General features: G+C 34.1%; 2 protein-coding genes across 4 annotated transcripts in view; one reads left to right on the forward strand and one right to left on the reverse strand.

Annotated features, from left to right (window-relative positions):
* The first annotated feature begins 43 nt into the window (after positions 1-43).
* On the forward strand, positions 44-17,106 carry LOC115441201 (85/88 kDa calcium-independent phospholipase A2). 2 transcript variants are annotated; one of them, XM_030165879.2, is made up of 15 exons: positions 44-195; positions 280-490; positions 1,438-1,528; positions 2,307-2,474; positions 3,544-3,675; positions 4,534-4,702; positions 5,812-6,253; positions 7,008-7,181; positions 7,574-7,842; positions 8,113-8,256; positions 9,293-9,428; positions 9,855-10,000; positions 10,509-10,624; positions 11,014-11,230; positions 11,985-17,106. In XM_030165879.2, the coding sequence occupies exons 1-15, from the start codon at positions 183-185 to the stop codon at positions 11,996-11,998; spliced, it is 2,442 nt and encodes an 813-aa protein (XP_030021739.1). In that variant the 5' UTR covers positions 44-182; the 3' UTR covers positions 11,999-17,106. The 2 variants fall into 2 exon arrangements, with proteins under 2 accessions (XP_030021739.1, XP_030021740.1); XM_030165880.2 differs by lacking the exons at positions 11,014-11,230; positions 11,985-17,106 and adding an exon at positions 10,877-10,983.
* The window catches only part of LOC115441202 (protein cueball), a 36,831-nt gene continuing 31,291 nt past the window's right edge, over positions 16,812-22,351 (reverse strand). The window contains exons 5-8 of one of the 2 annotated variants that reach the window (XM_030165882.2): positions 21,119-21,313; positions 20,787-20,895; positions 19,661-19,715; positions 18,826-19,006 (exon numbers count right to left, since the gene is read on the reverse strand). In XM_030165882.2, coding sequence (XP_030021742.1) covers positions 19,689-19,715; positions 20,787-20,895; positions 21,119-21,313 — 331 coding nt within the window. In that variant the 3' untranslated portion in view covers positions 18,826-19,006; positions 19,661-19,688. Of the gene's footprint in view, positions 19,007-19,660; positions 19,716-20,786; positions 20,896-21,118; positions 21,314-22,351 lie in introns of both variants that reach the window. The other variant, XM_030165881.2, reaches the window with a different exon arrangement.

Below are 22,351 nucleotides of genomic sequence, written 5' to 3' on the forward strand. Positions count from 1 at the left end.
AATCATTTTTGAGGATGCAACAAAACAATATTGGCAACATTGATTACTTGTCATTTCCATCCAATTTCATCATTTTCATTCAAAGTTATTGGCTGGTTATTGGATGTTAGGATTTTTTTGGTGAAGAAAATTATATCTTCTGTTTTATTTTAATAAGTTGTGTTTCTATAAAAAAAATCATAATGCTGAATTCATGTAAGTACTGCCTATTTTTTTAAATAGTGTTTTATTTGCGTTATATAAAGGTAAACAGAATTATCAACATTGTTTTTTTACTAGTTTTTCGTGGACTTCTCGGGGCTGAGGAGCCGCCGACCAAAGTTCTAGAGGTCCGGTCGGACAACTACATTGCAAGATCTATACATTACAGAGAAGATTCTATGTTGCTTTATGGTCCTAAAATACCAAACGACGGAAAAAATCCTAAAGATAAATATTACGAAATAGTTCTACATAAACCGTTTACAGAAAGTTTACATCAGATGTACAGGTCAGTTGCATGCAAGGCAAAGTTTATCTCTTGTGTGACTAGTTAATGAGATTAATTAGCTGTTAGAATTAATTCATGCAATTAGTCCATTAAAAAAACGTAATTTGGGTACAAATATGTTCCACAAAACATATGTATAATGTTCATCATCAGTGTTTATTTACAAATTGAGCTTTTTGTATGTAATTTTTATATGCAATTGATGAGTCACTGTGAATGACTCGTGAATCTTTATGTTTAATGATATTGGTTTCTCATGAGCTGTGGTCCATTGTAATACAAATTGAGAGAGTGCCAATTGTTTCTTGTACATATCGGTGTATGATTTTGATTAGATCACCTATTCTTTTAACACTATTATGTGTAATTAGTTATGTTCTCACTTATAAATTTCAACAGCTTGGGACATCTTATTGAGATATAATTGTTCAAGAATGATGACAAATTGATGAAATTACATAATATTTGCCTCATTGGTTTAGTGGTAGCTACATTAACTGTGTGGTTGTGGGTTCTATTCGCAAATTGTGTTATGAATCTTCGCATGAGCGTTTGTATTACTAAACTTATTTTAAGTTGTATGATAATTTGTGCCAAATATTCTTGAAATCATAATTTACAATATTTTAGAATGAAAATAATATTATAAAAAAATTTACATGCATACTCTGTACAATGATGATATAGGGAGTAAGCCTATTGTCGTATCAGGCATAAATTCTAGATTTTGGGTTGATATTAACTAGAAGAAAACAATATCAAACCCAAGACCTCAGCACTACATTGGTACTAAAATATAACTATGCCATTGAGACAGTCATAATATGAATGTGTTTATATAACATGTATATTTGTATTGCAGTTGTCAATCTTTTTCCACATTTCAATAGATGATAAATCTCAATTTATGTTTGATATTCATATTAAAAATATCTTTAAATTTTCAGTTTATTTCGCTCAGAGAGCATGGAAACTGCAGAAGAGAAATTTATTGTATACAAAGAAAGAATACCAATTTATATTCAAATTACTAAGGAAGTGAGTATTCAGTTACATAACTAAATGTGCAAACTAATAAAACACCAAAACCACCATAAATAAAATAATTATGCAGGCAATGGAAGCTCTCAAAAGGAATAAATTTTCTTGGTATTTGAAATATTTTTTATCGATGATCTGCTCCCATTGGTGATGTTATGTAACCTATAGCCTTCTATGATAAATGGGCTATCCAACACTAAAAGAATTTTCCAATTTAAACCAGTAGAAAGTTCCTGAGATTAATGCATTCAAGAAATTCTCCAGCTTAAATAATAGTATAGATTACTGTAATTAACACCATTTAAGATAAATAAGTTTTCATTTGTTTATAACTACCATCATAATTATTGACATAATTGGAAATAAGATTTATGCAAAATAAGAATTATTTTTCTTACAAGCATAAATGCTTGTACTGTTAACTTACTTATTTATACCCAAATACCATGAATCATTATAATGTTATAATTTCATATATAATATTTTTGTTTGGTCACTAAAACCGAGAATATTTTTAAAGTAGGTAATTGTAAGTGATATATTACTATAAAAAAATAATTGAAATTCATTTTATTCACTTTATTTTTTCATACAAATTTGTGTGACACCAAACAAATTCTATATTTTGAATCAATATCAAAAAAAGGAGATTGTTAGTTAGACATCAATTTTTTTTTCTTATTTAATAGTAGGTATAATTTACCAGTCTTGAAAGTTATGGATTTTCTAACTATTGCTACAGTGTTAAATATTTAAAAACAAATTTTGTTCACAGTGCACTGTGCCCAGTCTCCAAAAGTTATGTGATACACTGTCAGAGCACCAGTCTTGGTCAATAGCCCATTTAATTGCACACTTTGGGTATCATGAATACTTCAACAATCCAGTGGTACAGAAGTATATCAATGACATAGATCCTATCACAGGGGCCACACCTTTAATGGTAAGAATTTAAAAATATAAATTATCTTAATGCTACTCATTTGAAACAAAATATTTTTTACAGATCTATGTTTTATGATTTAATCATTATGATTTTATTTGCATCCATAAATAGATTAATCCAATATTCATTCTGAGTCACCATAATATTAAGTTGCATCAAGGAAAATGTAGGAAAGACTTCTTTGTGATTTTTAATGTTTAGAGTACTTCAAACTGAATGGGATACTTAGATTTTTGAGAATACAGATTAATGAATCTTAAAGTAATTAATGTGTTACAACCCCTAAAATTATTTTCCTGTAAACTGTATTGTGTATGTAAACATAAAGTGTAGCTAAAAGTACTTGTTTGTGTATTCTCATCGCAATGTACATGATATTGGGGTTAGTTTACAAAGCGCTTAGAATTCATGAAGCAAAACTGCGTTTATTGTATAGGTACTAATCTATTGTAGTGGAGTGTAGGGTCATTAATTTTACAAACCGCATTACTGACGTCATTACGGTCATAGAAAATTCATAGTATTGGATACAAAGTTTACTTTAAAATTTTCCAACTCAATAATTGAGTAAAGTTTCCTAGATTTCAGTCTTAATAGGTCAAGTGACGAAGGTCCTTGAATGATGACTCACTAATGAGAATAACGCTATAAAACGGGGCGCCAAACAACACAAGAAATGAAAGAATCAAACTTTATATAGTAAATAATTATGTTTAAACAAAAACATAATCCCTCTCAGTAGTAGAGGAGGCCCGTGCTCAGCAGTGGGCAAGTATATAATACAGGGCTGATATTATTATTATTAATATTAAAAACACATCACGCCTTTATGCCAGAAGGGGTAGGTAGAAGTGTAACTAGGGCACCCGCTTTTACCCATGTGTGATCCATCTCAAGTTAAAGTTTTATAGCAAGATAAATAAGATTGTTTCCTCCCTATTCTTACCGGAAATTCAGATTACTGTTCAGTTGCTTTAACTGGTCATAATCTTTATCTAAATATTCCTCTTTTTCAACCTGTATTAGATGCTAATTTTGTCTTTTCTCACATTTAAATAATTTTTAGGTGGCTGTGAAGACATGCAGTGTGCGTGTGGTGCAGAGTTTGGTCTCATTAAATTGTTCCTTAGACACCATTGATATGGAAGGAAACACAGTGTTCCACTATGCGGCAGCTAGCAATAAAGAAATTATTAATGTAAGTTTTATGTAATGAATATACATTGTAATGATTGGAAAGATGCAGCAAGGTAAAAAAAATTTAAGCAGTGTATGATAAAGTTATTTTGCTGGAAGTAGGCTATCTTTTATATCCGCGCGGATAGTGTTCACCGTACACAAGGTGTTAAAACCAGCCATAGTGGCGCACGTAAGTGTGTCACGTTCCGGGATTAGCCTGTGTATATACGGTCCCAACAGGCCGGCATAATTATGTCGACTGACGAGGGGTAATCATCTCTCGTCACTCGACACACTATCGGACATCACTCCAGTTACCCTCAGGTGCAGCAGGATCACTCTGCCGTGAACATACAAAAAAAAATAGTTATGATAGAAACCGAGGTATGATTGCTGATTGGCATGTAGGGAAGTACCAAGTGTATTGCGCTGACACCAAACGACATTAGGAACAGGGCAGCAAAACTCTATTCTAGTTAATGTAAGTAAATAAATTCAATGAGTCAATGATATGTGTTGTGGTTACTGTTATGTTATGGTTTCTGACTCATGATTATTATGATGTTGGTAGCTTGAAGTATTTTTTTTATAAAATCAAGTACATCGAGAACCTTTGCTTTTTCTAAGCTCATTAATAATGCTAGGTTAATAGTGGTATAATGTCAAATTATGTTGATGTCGAGGTTGCATCAAGGACGAGCCCATGCAGGCAAAGGAGTTGAACCCGCGAGATGCCGCCACTAGAGAGCGACTCTGAAGCCACTCATGAATTAAGTTTATTAAATGCCTATTCTGTATCCATGTTGTTTGTGATTTGATTCAGCTAGATACTGATTTAGTTTAAGGAATTAATTTATGAATAAAATTTTATCTAAAGGCTTTAGCGAGTAAGACGTCGACGTCTCTGAACGTGTACAACAAGCAAGGCTACACGCCGCTGCACATGGCGTGCCTCGCCAACGCGCCGGACTGCGCACGCGCACTCATGCTCGCCGGCGCCGACGTCAACCTGTCTGCCGCCAAGCGATCCACCAGCGTTTTGCCAGGTACTCGTCATATTGTAGCCCTAACAAGATTTTTTTGTGGAGTAACTAAGTAAAATACATCTATCTCTTTCTCACGTCGCTTAATATTTACAAATAATATGTAGTAGCTGATATTGTGAGACTTAAGACAGCCAGCACTATGAAAACAAGTCCCCATTACAAGCAAGGCTGTAGTTAATTCCGATGTATACATCAAGTCGCCTCTAATGCGGGACTTGATAGCACTTTGCTCAAGAAAACTAAATCATTATATATCGCTGACTAGGTCTATGCCTAGATCTAGATATCTTGGTTTTAAGCAGACTGCTTTAGGTATCATGTCCGGTTTATACTACATTGTAAACGAAAAGTCATGCCAAAGATTATCGGTTTCGATTTATAATAAGGTATTAAAAAACAAAAAAAACACTTATATGACGTTTCCCAATGTGCAACGATTTCAGACGTCAAAACGTATTTTTTATGTCGTTTTAATTATTTAACAGTCTGAAAATCCAATTATAGCGATATCACACCTACCAAACACAAGATCGCTGCGAACTTCACAAAACTCAATCAATAAATACTTTTTAATAACTTTAAAGCGAAAAGGTTGAGAACCTCTGTCTGCAGCTTTAAATTATGTATAGATTAGTTCTGAACACGTGTCGCGGTGTACAATCAATTTTATCGATTGTCTAATGCCACTGACGTCGCCAGTCATCGTCATATGTTTCTAACAATAGGTCGTTGTTAAAATCCGCATCATGCCTCTGGATCATGAAATTGATTGGACTGATATCCAGACGACTATTACCAGTAAGTTAAAGACTATTTTGGCGTATTTTTTTTTGTGGCCATAATGTAGGATTTTTTTTCCTCGTAATGTATTTTATGTGCAAGAAAAATGAAACGAAATCTAATCTTGAATGCGTCGGCTATTTTCGTCTATATGTGGTCAGTGCAATTGATTTAGCGCTATTCGTATTGCATTTCTTTTTGCGCCATCATATGACTAGAGAGTCCTATTAAGACCTTGATCAAGTATATTTCGAGCAATTAACATAATCAAGATAACTCAAAAATGTTTTTTTTTTTTTAACTATTTACGAGCCTTTAACATTTTCCAGGCATAGTCGGCGACATATTACAAGACAACCAACCCAAACTCTACCAACAAGACATGAAACACGGCGGCACACCGTTACACTGGGCGATATCTCGCGAAGTGATCGAGGCTTTAGTCGACAAAAACTGTGATATAAACGCTTTAAATTTCGACGGACGCACCGCACTACACATTATGGTGTTACGCGGCCGATTAGAGTGCGCCATCGCTTTACTGTCGAGGGGGGCTGAACACTCTCTATGCGATAACGAATTGAACACACCTCTTCATTTGGCCGTGAAACAGTCGAATATAGCGATCGTGCAAGCGCTGGTTGTGTTCGGAGCGGATTTGGAAGCGAAGAACAATATGGGGTACACGGCCAGGCATTTGGTGCATACTGAGATGTCGAATAGCAATGCTGATAAAATATTGTACGTGCTGCACGCTGTTGGGGCTAAAAGGTTAGTGTTTTTGGGTCAAATTATGAGTACTAGGTGTTGCTCGCGGCTTCGTCTTCGAAAGCTTTATTTGCGACAAAAGCCCTTAAAACACTGTACCGCTTCATAGCTTTATTTGTACGACTATTGGCGCTGTCTATTTAAAGAAACTGATTTAAAAATCCTATAATTTTTATGAGCAAATTATCGGGGTAAAATTGTCCTATGTGTTGATCCAGAGCATAGTCTATCGTTGTGCCAAATTTCGCGCGAACCCGTTCAGCAATTTCTGCGTTTACTTCTAACGAACATTCAAACGTTTTCACAAACTTTCGCATATGTAATATTAATTCTCTGGTGGCTACCCTTTTGCCAAAGATCTTCACCAGGTTTAAAAGTATCCTCAGATCATTCTGAAGATTATTTTATGTGCTCAAACTCAATAACTTTACTACAGAAATATTGTCTAACATGTTTTTTTTTTAATATTAGGATTATATAAAGCACATTTAGTAAGTATGGTAGAGGTATTGAAATTGCTATCCGTACTGCCATTTAACTAAGTCAATATTGATTTTTATGTTTACGCTAATGTTAGACATTAAAATGTAACTATTTTTCGGATTTTATCGTGGTTTTAGCCTTTAAAACGTCGGGAAACAATTAAAATATAAAAATCGCGATTAAATCCGAAAAATAATTTAATTTTAAGACAATATTATTTTTTTCATTTCATACCTTCCCTTAGCTATAACAATAAACAGTATCCCCCCTGCAGATGTCCGGAGGAGAGCCGGGGCTGCGGCCCGAGTTGTTCTGCCCGCGGCGACTACAACGGCGTGCCGCCCGCGCCCGCGCCGGGCGCCGCCGCGAGAGACCTCGTCAGCCAGATGCTGGCCGTGGCCGCCATGGACAAATCCGCCAGTCTCGAAGCCAGCGAGAAGCAGGGAAAGTTAGTTCACGTTCTACAACTGATTCATCCCAGATATGCGTTTTGATAAATTTGAAAAAATAATATATACAGACACAACAAATTGACTCCACTGCACCTGATAGTAAGCAGAGTGGGGTACAAATAGAATATAGACTGATGAGACATGATTATGGCTTGCTAGTCTCCATAATTATGCTAGTCTATTTCTAACCGAATATACACAAACTGATCTTGCAAATTATATTCATACGTAATGGTTCATGCTATTATAGGTATCGTCGTAAAAAAAAACATTTTTCGTTTCAGGGTACTAACCTTATGAGTCAAAACATTTGACTGTTCAAATTATTTTTTGTAGTTTTGAGGGTACTTGGATAATATTAAAAAAAAAAAACAAAATTGAATTCCAGATTACTTTGCCTCGACGGTGGTGGAATTCGTGGCCTGGTGTTGATCCAAATCCTATTGCACCTCGAAGAAGCCGTTGGTAGGCCGATCATAAGCTGTTTCGACTGGGTAGCGGGCACCAGCACGGGAGGGATACTGGCACTCGCCTTATCCTCAGGCAAGAGTCTGCGGGAGTGCCAAAGGCTGTACTTCAAACTCAAAGAGTATGCGTTTGTGGGAATGAGGCCGTACGCTTCGGAACCGCTTGAGGCTATACTGAAGGAGTGTTTGGGTGAGTGTTAGATGAAAATAGATTTATGGTGTATTTCTTGATCAGTTTCGAAGTTTATGTTCGTCAATTGTTTCTAAATGTTGCTTATGCCTTCTGTCATTCCAAAAAAACAAAATCAAAATTTCTTTAAGATCATTCTTCAAATTCGTTCTGTTTCAGTGAAAACGCGCCCTTATCCCCATTGAAACAATCTATTCGAATCGAAGACTTTTCGCATTACTCATGTTGAAATGTATCAAACCCTATACTAACCTCAATAAATATTTGCAGGTACAGAAACAGTAATGACAGACATTCAACATCCAAAGTTGATGATATTGGCTGTGCTGGCGGACAGGAAACCAGTCGATTTACACATTTTCAGAAATTATCAATCGGCGCAGGATATTCTCAACGATTTAAATGGCACATCAAGTGAGTATAACATTTTTAGAGATCAATACTCGTATATAGATAATTTAAAAAACAGTTTGTTCACCGAGTTGTGTCAAAAATCTAAGACGGTAATCAGAATCGTTTTAATCGCAACTAGAATCGTTTTTATCGTAACCAGAATCGATTAAATCGAAACTGGGAGATCGGCAGTTGATTACACAGATGTGTGATCTGTAAGAATTAAAGAGTACTACTCTTTGTTATGTTTTAATTTATTTTTATTTATAATAAAGAATTGAATATAATCAATTAAATATTTTCATTTACACACAGAAGTGATAATATTATCATTGACAGCGGAATACATTGATTCAAATCTTATTTCTATAATAAATGTATAATCTATCTTTTAATTACTTATAATTTTGAGATGTTTTAGTTCGTACAGGGTTGGATATCTAAGGACATTTAAACACCTTACCGGATATCATCGATATATATGTACTACGTACTAGATTTGGCGTTCTGAACATTCACTGTGTTCAACTGAATTAAACAATCCATTCAGATTGAATTTAGTATTGTCAATATTGACAGCTTGTGGTTGTGTATGGAGTGGCGCTCATGAAATAAAAACTCGAGTCTCAGTGTAAACCTGGATGTTAAAATAATAAGTAAAATGATTAGTTGTTCAAGTGAATAAATAGGTTATAACAAGGACGTCTTGGTTGCCATTTTAGTTCAGATTTTGAACAAATAGTTCATACGGATTTTCGTGTCTATAGAATATACGTCAATGCCGTATATGAAATGAAATGAAATGATTTATTTGAATGTGTAAAATGTTATACATTATTTAGATTCCGTCAATATTAACTCTACCACCAGTTCGGAAAGCAGTTTTCACCAGAGAAGAACGGGCAAGAAACTCTGGTGTTGCTCTTTTCAATCAGTTTAGGGTAAAGACTACAGTACATGATAAAGTAAAAAGAGAAAAAAAAAGTTTCGAGCAGTTCATTTATAGGCTTGTGAGTGGTATATGGATGGTGGTGATGTGCAATACACCTGCGTGCAGGTCCCCGCGAGGCGGCGCCGCCGGGCGCGGGCGGCGGCGACGCGTGCTTCCGGCCGCCGCGGCCGCAGGAGCAGCTGGCGTGGCAGGCCGCGCGCGCCACCGGCGCCGCGCCCTCATACTTCCGCGCATTCGGCAAGTACGCACACCAAACTAATTAGCACATATTTATTTTTACTTATTTACCCAAAGCACAATTTTTCTTATGAACTAAAATATAACAAGATGATGAAATTATTACGTACTAATAAAATTAAATTGAGATCATAGAAAAAGAAACATTAACTCGATCCTTGCACTAGACGCTGCCTGTATCATAGCATAGAAGACAAATTCATCTATCCCATCTCAATGTAGCCCATGTAAAACAAGCTACACAATATTAACAACAACTTCAAGCATCGTTTTTCAAACGTTAACAATCAATATTTAAAATAGATTAAAAATAATTTGTCGATCTAAAATGCGATTAATCGATATATAATCTTATATTCGTCAAATTCTCTTCAATCCAGAACCGCTAATATAATAAAACAGTGCTGTAAAATAATATTTTCCATTTCAGATACTTGGACGGCGGGCTGATGGGAAATAATCCGACATTAGACGCTCTGACAGAACTTGCTGAATTGAGGCTCGCTTTCCGTGGCTCAGGGCAACTAGAAAAAGTTCCAAAGACTAACTTGAAAGTTGTCGTATCTTGTGGGACCGGTGAGTGTGTTATATTGATTGCATACATAGTATTAAACATAGTTCCTGCGGTGTCAATCAAATGGATTTCAGCGAAATTTGGTATGCATATAGTTACAGAAGCCTGGGAAGGGTGCATATGCCATGCATATGTTACTTTTTACTCCGACAAAATATATAGCGGGATCCTGTCCTGGAAAAACTCTTTCAGGTAGTATAAGTATCGAGCAATGGGTAGTATAATTTTAAAATAGACGAACTAAGGAACCTCCTTTTTTGAAGTTAATTAAAAATCGTTTACCTGGATTAAATCGTATTGTTTATTATACATGATGCTCTATGATTAACATTATATCTGATACAATAAATAAAACATGTGTGCCAAATTTCAGTCCAACGGTTTCAAACTGGGTGAAATATTGATTGATTGACTGGTGCAAAATTCCTTGATAATACGTAGAAGATAAGTCAAATAAAAGCTTTTAAAGTACTTTCTTGATCTTACATGGGTTATAACATCTCTTCACAGGTCTCATTCCAGTGTCTCAATTGAAAGACATAGACGTGTTTAAGCCGGGCAGTTTGTTTGAGACGGCGAGGCTCGCGTGGGGTTTATCGGCCATAGGATCTCTGCTTGTTGATCAAGTAAGTGGATGTAATATCTATTTGATGTTTGGAACCTATCGCTAGATGTCGCTGTTTCATAATTAGAAATATTATACAGTGTGTAATATTAATTCGTATCAAGTACTCAGTATTAAGTAGAAGTAGTTAATAAGTTTAGTTGCTTGTTCATACCCATTTTTTGAATTTTTTAAATGTTTTAGTGATTTGTGATTATATGACACATCTACAGCATATTACAAATAGAGATTATGTTATTTAATTCCCATTAAGAAATTAGTTATCGTTGCCGGTCATCCTTTCAATCAATAAGGTTGCTTAAAACTGTAATAAGTCAAAGCCAAAGGCCGGTGCGGGACAACACACTCCGCGGGTGTGTGTATGTAGGGTGACGTGTACTCGCACTGCAGGCGACGCAGTCGGACGGGCGCGTGGTGGAGCGCGCGCGCGCGTGGTGCGCATGCGCGGGCGCGCCGTACTACCGGTTCTGCCCGCCGCTGTCGCGCGACGTGGCCATGGACGAGTGCTCGGACGAGCGGCTCGTGACCATGCTGTGGGAGGCGCACGCCTACATGCGCGACCACCGCGACATGGTCAAGGAACTCGCCGCGCTGCTCACCGACACCGGTCAGTAACACGCACATACTCACTTACCTCAAAATAGAATTACTATGAGAATAAAACAATTAATATAAGTTCGCACGTTTATAATGCTCACCAATACAATTTTACACAGTATGTGTCTTAAAAATATTATAATTCCAACGATACATAAACAAAACATCACGCCATATCTTTTGATTTTGTTGAAGGATGAGCGTTGATTTGTTATCGACGACTGGCGTAGTTGTTAATTCACTGATATTACATACGCTTAACATATGAATATGTTGTATGCGTCAGCTTTAGATCATCGCCCTATACAAACTTTGCCCTTCAAGATTATTTCCATTTTAATTATGATAGGGTGCGAGTCTATATATATCGAGTTTGTATCTGATCGAATTCTAATCTCCGACAAATTACATGTGTATTTTATAATATGTCTCTGATTACAAATCGATCATTCAGTATCCAGTAAATATTACTGTATACAACAAGATGGTTACCACGGCTCTGAACCGCGGTAAAGGTTACTTTAATTTCTAACATTGAGCAATTTGGATTAAGGATTTTTGGACAAAGTCCCTTGATTGAGTTGACTCCAGGTAGACGGTCGCTCGTAAAAATTAAGCCGAAATCGTTCTGTATCAGATGATAATACGCAAACATAATATTTGTAGCGTGGACTCCACGTTTGTATAAAGTTGTATAGAAAGAAAAAGATAAATTAGGTTTTAAAATGTTCAAATAATTATTTATTATTTTTGTATTGTTGCAGATGATAAAATATAAAAATCTTTCGGTTTGTACCATTCTCATTATAATGTAAATGTATGTAATATGTTTTCTTGTGCGTACAAAATATTTGTTTCTACAGGAATGTGTAGTAGTGTTTAAAACTGATTTGTTCTGAATTTAAAATTTATTAAGGGCCGTTTATATGCAATATGCTCAACGTGCGTTTTCTTAATCCGTTATTTTCATATAAAATAATATAGCAACGAGTGGAGCGCTTGTCATGTGAACAGGCCCTTAATAATATTCAAAAAGATTTATTTTATGATTTAAAAATGTATCTATTACATTCGTTATGAATTTTAAATATTGATAAATAATAAATATACGTTAATTTTTATTTAAATAAATAAAGTTTAAATAAACGCTGTAAAATATAATTAAGATTCTACCTTTAATTTATTATACGAGTAATTATTAAATAGTAACAAATAAATAAGATTAATTTGTTTTTGCTTAATTTGCTATCCATATTGGTTAATCTATTGTTATGATTTTTGTTATGTTCGTCAAAGATGTTTTTGTTGTTGTAAAATTACAATTTTACTACAGGGAAACTAAGATTTAGTTTAGTTGAACATGTTTAGGTGGGAATAAAATCCCGCGGTACGCACAACGTTCCATAGGCTTTGTACCCTGTATTGAAGCCAGTCATTAAACTAGGGCAGCTAATGTTAGACCTTGAAACTTTTCTCAAGGGGTCATTTCATAAATGGTTGCAATCGCATTGCAAGTTATAATTTCTTATGAATATATAATATATGTGAAAATAATTATGAATATAGTGACGTTGTCGCTTGCTCATATTTAAATATAGTGCGATTTAACGTCGCAGTCTCCAGTCGCAAGTGTTAGAACATTGCCTTTATAGAAATTATATATGGGACTAAAACGTTCATAAGGATATGAAATTAAAATATAAACAATATTCAAAAGCTCGATATGTTATATTACATAGATATAATTACACTGATTTATATGTCAGTGTAACATAATGCTATACTATAAGGGAACTTAAATTTCATATAAAAGGTATTTAAATTTTGACTAATATATCTATACTAATATATAAAGCTGAAGAGTTTGGATGTGCTAATGTCAGGAAATTTACTGGTGGTAGGTCTATCATATGTGAGTCCGCCTGGGTAGGTACCACCGCAATGTCTATTTCTGCCGCCAAGCAGCAGTGTGTAGTCACTGTTATGTTCCGGTTTGAGGGACATTGTAGCCAGTGTAACTACTGGATATACTAAGACTTAACATCTCATGTCTTAGGATGACGAGCGCAGTGGAATACCAAACAATACTTTGTAATTCACCGTGTTGGATGGTGTTTCTACCGTTTATGGGCGGTCGTAACGCTTACCATCAGGTGAACGGCAAGCTCGACACGTCATACAAAGAAATATAAAAACTGCTAAACCGATTTTGAAATATTTTTCACTAAGAAGAAGCTACATTATTCCCGAGTGCTATAAGCTACTTCTTAGCGCGGGCTGAGCTGCAAGCAAAAACTAGTTAAACATATATCGAATAACGACGGTATTGATGCTCATAATTCCATAAAGTATTATGTATAATAATTTAAATATTATAATATAAATTAAATATGCAATATTTTTTAAATAACAGTGCATAATAATGTCCGCTTATTCGTGTATATTCCTGTTAAGATATATTCGATTTGACAAATAATTTCTTATATTTTCAATTCAGTGAACACAAGTTTTATTAAAGGGGTCGTCCATTAACCACGTGATATTTTTTAGTAACTTTTTAAGCCCTCCCTCCCCCTGGTAATATATGGTGAGGTTTTAGACTACCCCACCCTACCCAAAATCACGTGTCAAGGTAAAAGATCACGCACCGCTTCTTAGTTTAGAAATAGTGCGATCAACGAAAAATAAATACACGTGATAACTTATTACAACCCCCTCCCTTTCCTTGTGATATTTCGTTATTTTATGTTATCCTTTCGTGCCTCACGTGATAAATGGGCGACCCCGAGAACATATATCACGATTTTAGTGCATTATATTAATTTTTATGTGATTTGAGTATCTTTAATGGTTTCTTATGTTTATGCGAATGTTAGACATTGAAATAAAACTATTTTACGGATTTCATCGCAATTTTTTATATATTGATATTCTCCTGACGTTTCGAAGAGGTGTTGGTAGTCCGAGAAGTCGAAGTTGTAATACGTACCTACATTTTAAAATTATACAAAAATTTTAATTATTTTAGCTATTGACGATCCGATCTACGCAGAATGTATAAATGTAATAGTTAAGACAATTTAAAATTTAATTTAAAAAAAAGTAAAAATTTAATTAAAAAAAAAGTAAAATTTAAGTAAAAATTGTAATTTTAACTTTTCGGACTACTAACACTTCAGTCGCACCCGATGAGCAAGAAGGCTGCAAAGTCTTCGAGACGTAGGGAGAAAATAATAATTAAAAAAAACTCGATAAAATCCGTAAAATAGTTTTATTTTAATTGTGTATAATTATAGAACAAGGAATGAAAATGTCTACGAATTCTTATTATAATTTGTGTTGTAACTTTTAGCGTCTTTCAACTAATATTGAAATTATTTTGTAATATATTTATGTTTATTATTAAAACGGTAACAAATTAATTATTGTAAACTATTAGTTAATTAGATAAGGAATTCCATGACATGTTTAAAAAATCGACCCATGTGAATGAAATGTGTATAAGAAATATTTCTGAAAAAATCAGTTGAGTGAATTTCCCTATAAAGTCCATTTATGCTGTAGAAAAATGTCTACAGTGTGGTTTTACCTTTATTCTACAGAACGAATCAGATAAAAATGAAAAATATTGATTACCTTATATAACTATAGACATGTATGCTGTCAGTAACAATACCAGTGTGTACTAAGTTTGAATATGTATATTAAAATTGTTTGAGGCTATGTTCATGGTATGTACAGTTAGCCAGAAAAGTAGCTGAACGAATTAAATAATTTCAAATCGTTGTGTCCGTATTAACAATCACTTTTCCTTAACTAAAATAATCTTCAAAAGGATTAATTATTTACATAAACAAAAAAAATATTCGAATATATTAAATGTGCAGAAGCGATTAGAAGTTTCGAGTTTCATCTACTTTTGTGGCTGACAGTACTTGTCAGCGTCAGTAAATAAATACGTAGATTTAAATCTGCACTTAAAAAGTTATTTAGACGCGTTGGCGAAGCAGATAATATCGTTAAGGGTGCATTCCAATCAGACAGACTTGCGTTCCGGAGATCAGTTGCTTGGTGTCGCTCGATCTAATGCGTCAAATAGGTCGGCATAATTGTGCTGCCTGGCTAACGATAATCATTCTATCTAGACCCCACTTCACTTACCATCAGGTGCAGTGGGGTCTAATGGAATGTCGATTAACAAGAGATGATTACCCCTTGGCAGTCGACACAATTATGCTGGCCGGCTGATCCCGGAACGCGATATACTTACGTAGGCAATATGGCGGGCTTTAACACCTTGTGTACGGTGGTCGCAATAAAGGCAGATATATATCCTATCACGAGCAAGTTCTTTATCTCCCCCGCCTCATTACGAGTTTTAATGATTCAAGGTAATTTATCTAAAATACATTGTTTTTTTTTAATACGTCTACCAAGTTCCACAAATTAGTGGAAATGTAATGAACAGACACTGGTGGAGACAAATAATCCGTTATTAATGCGGTACATCCAATGATGACCATGATTCTGTCATGAGAAACCGACTACAGAGACGTTTTTAGCTTTGCATCTCGATGTACACAGACACTGCTTACAGGAGTTGCAACGGTCTGAGTGCGAGTCAATGGTTTTTCTCTAATTATTTATTAGTCTTATAATCTGTGGATATTAATCAAACCAGGGACTATCTTTGGTACTAGATAATCCTCAGTTGGTCTTGGATTTGTAATAAGAATGAATTTTAGTCCAAGAACTAACGTTAATACCGTAACAAACCTAGACTTTTTAGTCTTGGTTTAAACCCAGTACTAAGCTATGTTTTTGTAATAAGGCGGTAGAGGTGTGACGTGAATGATACATTGTCGGATTTGATTTATACTGTAATAAATGTATAGCGCGACTTTGTTACCGCAATAGTGCAATAAAAGTGATTTATACAGACGTAGTGAGAATTATAATTAGTGTTGTTGATTTTTCAGAGATTTATTTTGTCAGATTTAACCTATTTGTAAACGCCGAAGTATTCGTACTAAACATTTTCTTACCAAATTGTATGGTTACAAAACACAATAGTATTTGTGGATTCTATGAATTATTTGTAGAACATTTCAGCGTTTACTGAGGTTTGAGGTAATCCGTATTGTTATCACAAATACTTTTATTTCGCAGTGTGGGCTAGCAAGTTTGTATAAATGTTTAATTATCTTATAACTTCGCAAATTTGTCGAATGTGTTGTCACTTATTAACCGATTTGTAATCAAATTCATATTCGGCTTTGTATTTGTAAATCATTGTGTTGATAAAAATATCATTTGTAAGATATACCCATTTTTTGGGAAGATATATAATGGGCATTCTAAAGATATGGTTTTAGTATTTCTTATAGTAAAAGGTTTATATAACCAAGTTCAACTAGTAATTAATTCTTTGTATTGTATCAACAATCTTATGAATATTTAATTACTATTATAGTATCTATTTTTATTAACACAAATGGTTAATATATGTATAAATTTGTCTTTAATTTGCTAGCTCCTGTGTATAAAAATAAAAAGGTCACAGAAAAATGAGTTTCAATTCAAACACCAAGTTTATTTCTAAAGCATTTTATATTTCTCTCGTAATGAAACTATATATTTATACTAAGCTTATACAAAGACTCAATAATATCACATTTCTGATGTGGATATTATCAATCCACTCACATTACTTATTACTATAACTACGCTAAGTACCACCAACAAAGTATTAAGCCGAATAAATATAAACGCAGGAAAGTGCCTCTTGTTTGAACGAATAAATAATAAATAATTATAATAAAATTTTCGAATAAGTACAGGAATTAAGTGGTGAGATTCTACTGAATACAGGCAATTAAAATTTCACATTAAAATACATTTATTCATGTATGGTCTTTTTAGTTTTGGTTAAGGTTTGTTACATATAAACATTTTAACGGCATTTGTTGTTGCCTTTTATAACCATTCATGTAAGTGTAAACAATGCTTTACGTAATAATTTTAGAATAATGCACAACCTTTAGCAAATACCGTATAAGATTTTAAAATTACCAATCTTTTTGGCTTGATTTTTGAAATATTTAACAGGGTTGATAAATAGGGATTCAAGAAACAAGTTTCGTCTGCATTGAGGTACTCCGATAAATATGTTTTATAATTATAGGAACGAAGATCTAAATCTAATAAAATCACACTACAATTAAGTCACATTTCTTAGATAAAATAAAGTGTTTCAAAAACTTTAAGTCGAGACAACAGGCACCATCTGTTGGTGAAAAACTACACAAGTTGCTTACAGGGATCGTTGGCAGAACAGGACCAATTCCTTGGAACCTTCACATTTAAAAAATAAAAAAAAAAATAACTGGCAAAACTAATAATCCCAGCAGCCAATGTAGCTTTATACTAAAATTAAAGAACTTTACTAAAATAATGGCTCGCTAAGTAACAAACATTTGGCCTTCGGTTTACAAACCCAGAAGTAACAAAAGGACTTCATATAAACAGGGTGTTCTAAGAGCGTATAAACGCGTGTCGGTGACGCGCGTCACACGCGAGTCACGGCACGCACACTTCAACACTCTCCATCTACATTACCTTTGGTAGCCATACCTTCACTCGTTATAAATAGTCAACAAGTCTTAACCGTTAAGTCTGCTCGGAGAACATGTCCTACTGGATGACAATACTTGAACACATTGACGGGATAAGACATCTTTAACAAATAGTTTTAAAATTAAATTGAAAATAATAGTAAGCCGGCCGTGATCCAAATAATTTACTAAATATGGTAACATGATAAAAATCAGTACGATTTAGTACATATTTTTTTATTTGGTTAACTTTTTCACTATGTTACAACCTTCGCTTTGAATTTGCCAAGAAAATAATTTGGCACGTGTAAAATAAACCCTACTTTCACATGTGGACTTGCCTACTAATTAAATGGACGTAGAAAATGAGACCAAATAACGCGGCTTGATAATTTCTCATAAGTACATATAGTACAAAACAAAACGTTACTATGAAAAGGCACATTGTGAATAAAACTGATACTTAAGTCGCCGACTGCCTTATTTGCACTGACCTTTATTCCTTTTTATTGCTTATTAAATTAAAAATTATAATTTCCTTTAATATTCAACAATGCCGAATTTTGTAAGCAATTAGCGATTTTGTACCTTATCTTTTTACATTAAGAACAAAATTACAACCAAAAAGGTTAGTGCATACATCTCGCACACTCGACACAGCCTGTTCCGTGGTACGCGACCATAATTATACTTTCAAAATGTCGCGTCTTTCTAACAACCAATCCATCTTAATCATATATCACAATATGTACCTTTGACACAATAAGAATAAGAAAATCTCTTATCACAAATATTGTTAGGAACATTGATACTCAACTAATACAAATAATAGAAGCTTCAGTACATTACACAGTATTTTTACACTTCATTAAAAATTGAGTTATATGAAATAAATAGTGAAATAGATGAACCAAACATAGCAGTACTAAATAAAGGCAGAAAGAAATAAAAAAAGGTTGTTACTAGATCTGATAAAGAAATGCATATTTTGTGTGATGCTTTCTTATTTATATTGTGCCACGGTGTATTTTACTACCTATTGAACGTCTGATTTGTGTCCCTCAGTAATTATCCGGGCATTCCATGTTAGCTATTAAGTTTCTCTTCTCTTCTTTACCAGGCTTTGAATCCAATAATGACGGCCTTATTGTAGATCGGGGTTCGAAACAGGGCTATAACAAAAAAAAAAAGAATTATTGTCACACATTTGTATTGCTTCGTAGTCTGAATATTTAATACCAACGAAAAAGAAAATTTGACTGGATCAGACCAAAACGGAAATGCCAAAAGTGTTTGCCAATTGCTAAAATATCTAGCCACAATATCTGATTTAAATATGTTATAATTTTTCAGCTGCCAGCCCTATAAAACCTTTAATATGCAATGATAAATATTTTCAATAATATATTATTTATTTCCTTAATTTTACACAGGTAATGGATATTTTAGTGACAATAAAATATAATAATTAATAAAAAAAAACTATTTATCTGGTTTGAACTAACGCGTAAGTAATATCAGATGTTTTGGTCTGATAACAATTTGAATGTTACATTAGATTAGTATTCAACACACAATGCCGTTAATAAGAATTATAAATAGTAATGGCAGACGTATTAGCTTCCAAACAAAAACGTGCACAACGGTTATTAAGCAAAAGCTAGAGGCGTCAATTTTAATGCTTGAAAATAATTTTAGGACCTAAAATTATAATTAGCGCAGTATACATGCATATATGGACAGTTCTTGATGGTAATGTCGATTTTCACCATTGGAAAGGTTAGTATATGAACCCTCTCAAAGGAGAATTGAATGAAATTCTGAACCTTTTCGGTGTTTATAAGGATCCCACGCTCATCGTAGTTCCCAAGCCTTATCAACCTGTATAACAAAAGCGACCTACTAGTATTGCAAAATTATGACACTCTAGTCTCGGTCCCACTGCGACTGATGGTAAGTGAAGTAGGGTCCAATAGTCGACTGACGAGAGATTACCCCTCGTCAGTCGACACAATTATGCCGGCCTGTTGGAGCCAGATATACACAGGCTGATCCCGGAACACGACACACTTACTTTGTGCCACTATGGCGGGTGTTAACACTTTGTATATTGTGGTCGCTATCGGGGCGGATATAAAATATATCCTACCACCAGCAAAATTCATAATCTCAATGTATAGCGATTCCAGCTTATGTAGGATGCTTCTCATTGTTGCTGATTTATAGTTTTACCCAATATTGTTAGATTAAATATAAATTTATTCAATTATAATTAATTCGTTACGTAAAGCAATTAAAATTTTGATAATATATTAATATTCTACAGCGTCTTTAATGTTGTTTAATTTGTCATGAAGTTTTAATACTTTACGACAAGAATTATTTAGTTTCGCTTTCTATTTGCTTAATAAATTATACCTGTTTTACCCAGACATTGGTTATTGTTAAGTTTTAAATTTCAAAAGATATGTTAATTTGGACATAACAATTATTTATACAGTTGTATGCGAATATAAAATTCTTAATATTTTTGTGCAAAATGAGATATTTTGAGTCAACGTCCGTTTAGGTAAAAACCGCCATAAGGTATTAGCAACTCTTATAAGTAATAATATTCGTGCATAACACAACTCTTGACACTATCAAATAACGTGCACGTGCATTTACGAATAACGCCACAAATTGTTCACAATAAACTACAACTGAAATATTTACCTACTATTTTAACAGGGCACCAACAAAAACCAGGTAAATGTATATAATACGTCATGGTTTTAAGGCATTCCGTTTATAATTTGTAACAAAATAAGTTTTTTAATTAAAATATGTCCAACAATTTTCGAATCAATACGGAATATTGATATCATGATTTGCAAGCAATCAAGCCATTCGACACGATAATGACAACATTGCATCACAGTGATGTATGAGGATAGTACGAAAAACGCTTACCGTCTCGCAAATGTTCATGTTACAGCAGTTCTCAATAGTGATCTCGCATTGGTCAGGTCGTGACGTCATCGGCGTGGTGTTCTTGTTCACTATTATACGTTTCTTTATTCTGCAAATAAAGGTTTTTAAATTTACTTTATTTTTGTCTTTTCCTTGTCGTCAATTCCTAACGATTTCTCGTTTGTAAATTGCAAGAATTATTTAAAATTGGATTTAGATAAATTTTGTATTGAATATTTAAAACCTACATTATTGTACGCTTCATAATCTTTAAAAATATTAACTAAAAAATGTACATTATTTGTTTATATTTCGTCTAAAATCATTCTTACCTTGGCCGCATCTTCAGCTGCTTCAGTTTGTGCAATAGCACCATATTGGCAAAGAACATGCATATAATTGTTATAACTAAGAACAGTATGACCGGATCCCTCACTGTATCCCACCCATTGGTGCAGAAGACCTCCTCAGGTGTAAGATTGTCGGAAGCGTATTCTGATGATTTTGTAGTATTAGTTGCGGTACAACTGAAAATATAAGTTGAAGTCTTATATCAATTTGTCAGTATTCTAGGTTTTGGTAACAGAAAGGGGCTCGCTCGGCCAACATATAACAGAACAGCATCATCCTTCATTTTGAAGTTAGGTTTAACATTAAGGCTAGCTTTGAAATAAATAAGGGCACGAAAGTAGTGTTAGTTGTTTATCGATGTAATATTTACATTAAGATGCCAAACAGTAGTTTTAACTAACTGAGATTCGTTATTTCAATTGTTATGCAGTATGTCAGACGTTTAAATGTTTGGCTTTTATTCAACGGCCTGGCATTCAAAACGTGCTTACATCATCATTGATAGTAAATTCCGTATACCAGATAATATAAAACTATACAGAATATATGTCGATATGCTGGGGGGCCTGGACCCCCATTTATAATACAGCCAGAAAATTCTGCATACGTAAGACCCCTATCTGTCTATCTCCTCGGATATGTTCATACGATTACGCAATGCTCTGATGTACACAAAATACGTTTTCTTATATTTTTTTACTTTAATTATATAAAATTATTACTTTGTTATTTCAAAATGTATAATTACAATCTGTAACCATCTTGATTCTAAAACAGTTGCACAAATAAAACCGTTTCGACATTGCAAAAGTAAACAGTGCTTGTTCTAAACTATTTATCACGAATCATAATTTTACTCTCTGTATTAACATGTTTTCTCATCAATTACTTTGCTCCACACTTTTTTACTACTTAACAGTGAAGGAAAACATCGTGAGGAAACCTGCACATCTGAGAAGTTCCTCTATAGGAATTTCAAAGGTGTGTGAAGTCTACCAATCCGCACTAGGCCAGCGTGGTGGACTAAGGTCTAATCCCTCTCAGTAGTAGAGGAGGCCCGTGCTCAGCAGTGGGCAAGTATATTTATTTATTTATTTAGCACTTTATATACAAAAGTATACAGGCGGACTTAATGCCATAGGCATTCTCTACCAACCTTAGGGTGGTGTCTCTATCTCTCGATAATGAAGGTAGGTGCATAAGAGGAAGATAAG

This window comes from Manduca sexta, chromosome 15 (genome assembly GCF_014839805.1).
Source record: "Manduca sexta isolate Smith_Timp_Sample1 chromosome 15, JHU_Msex_v1.0, whole genome shotgun sequence".
NCBI classification, from domain to species: Eukaryota; Metazoa; Arthropoda; class Insecta; order Lepidoptera; family Sphingidae; genus Manduca; species Manduca sexta.

Coding starts and splice junctions, on each gene's coding strand:
- LOC115441201 (XM_030165879.2), top strand. Junction 3,676..4,533: donor GCAATAAAGAAATTATTAAT/GTAAGTTTTATG, acceptor TTTTATCTAAAG/GCTTTAGCGAGTAAGACGTC. Junction 10,625..11,013: donor GATCTCTGCTTGTTGATCAA/GTAAGTGGATGT, acceptor CTCGCACTGCAG/GCGACGCAGTCGGACGGGCG.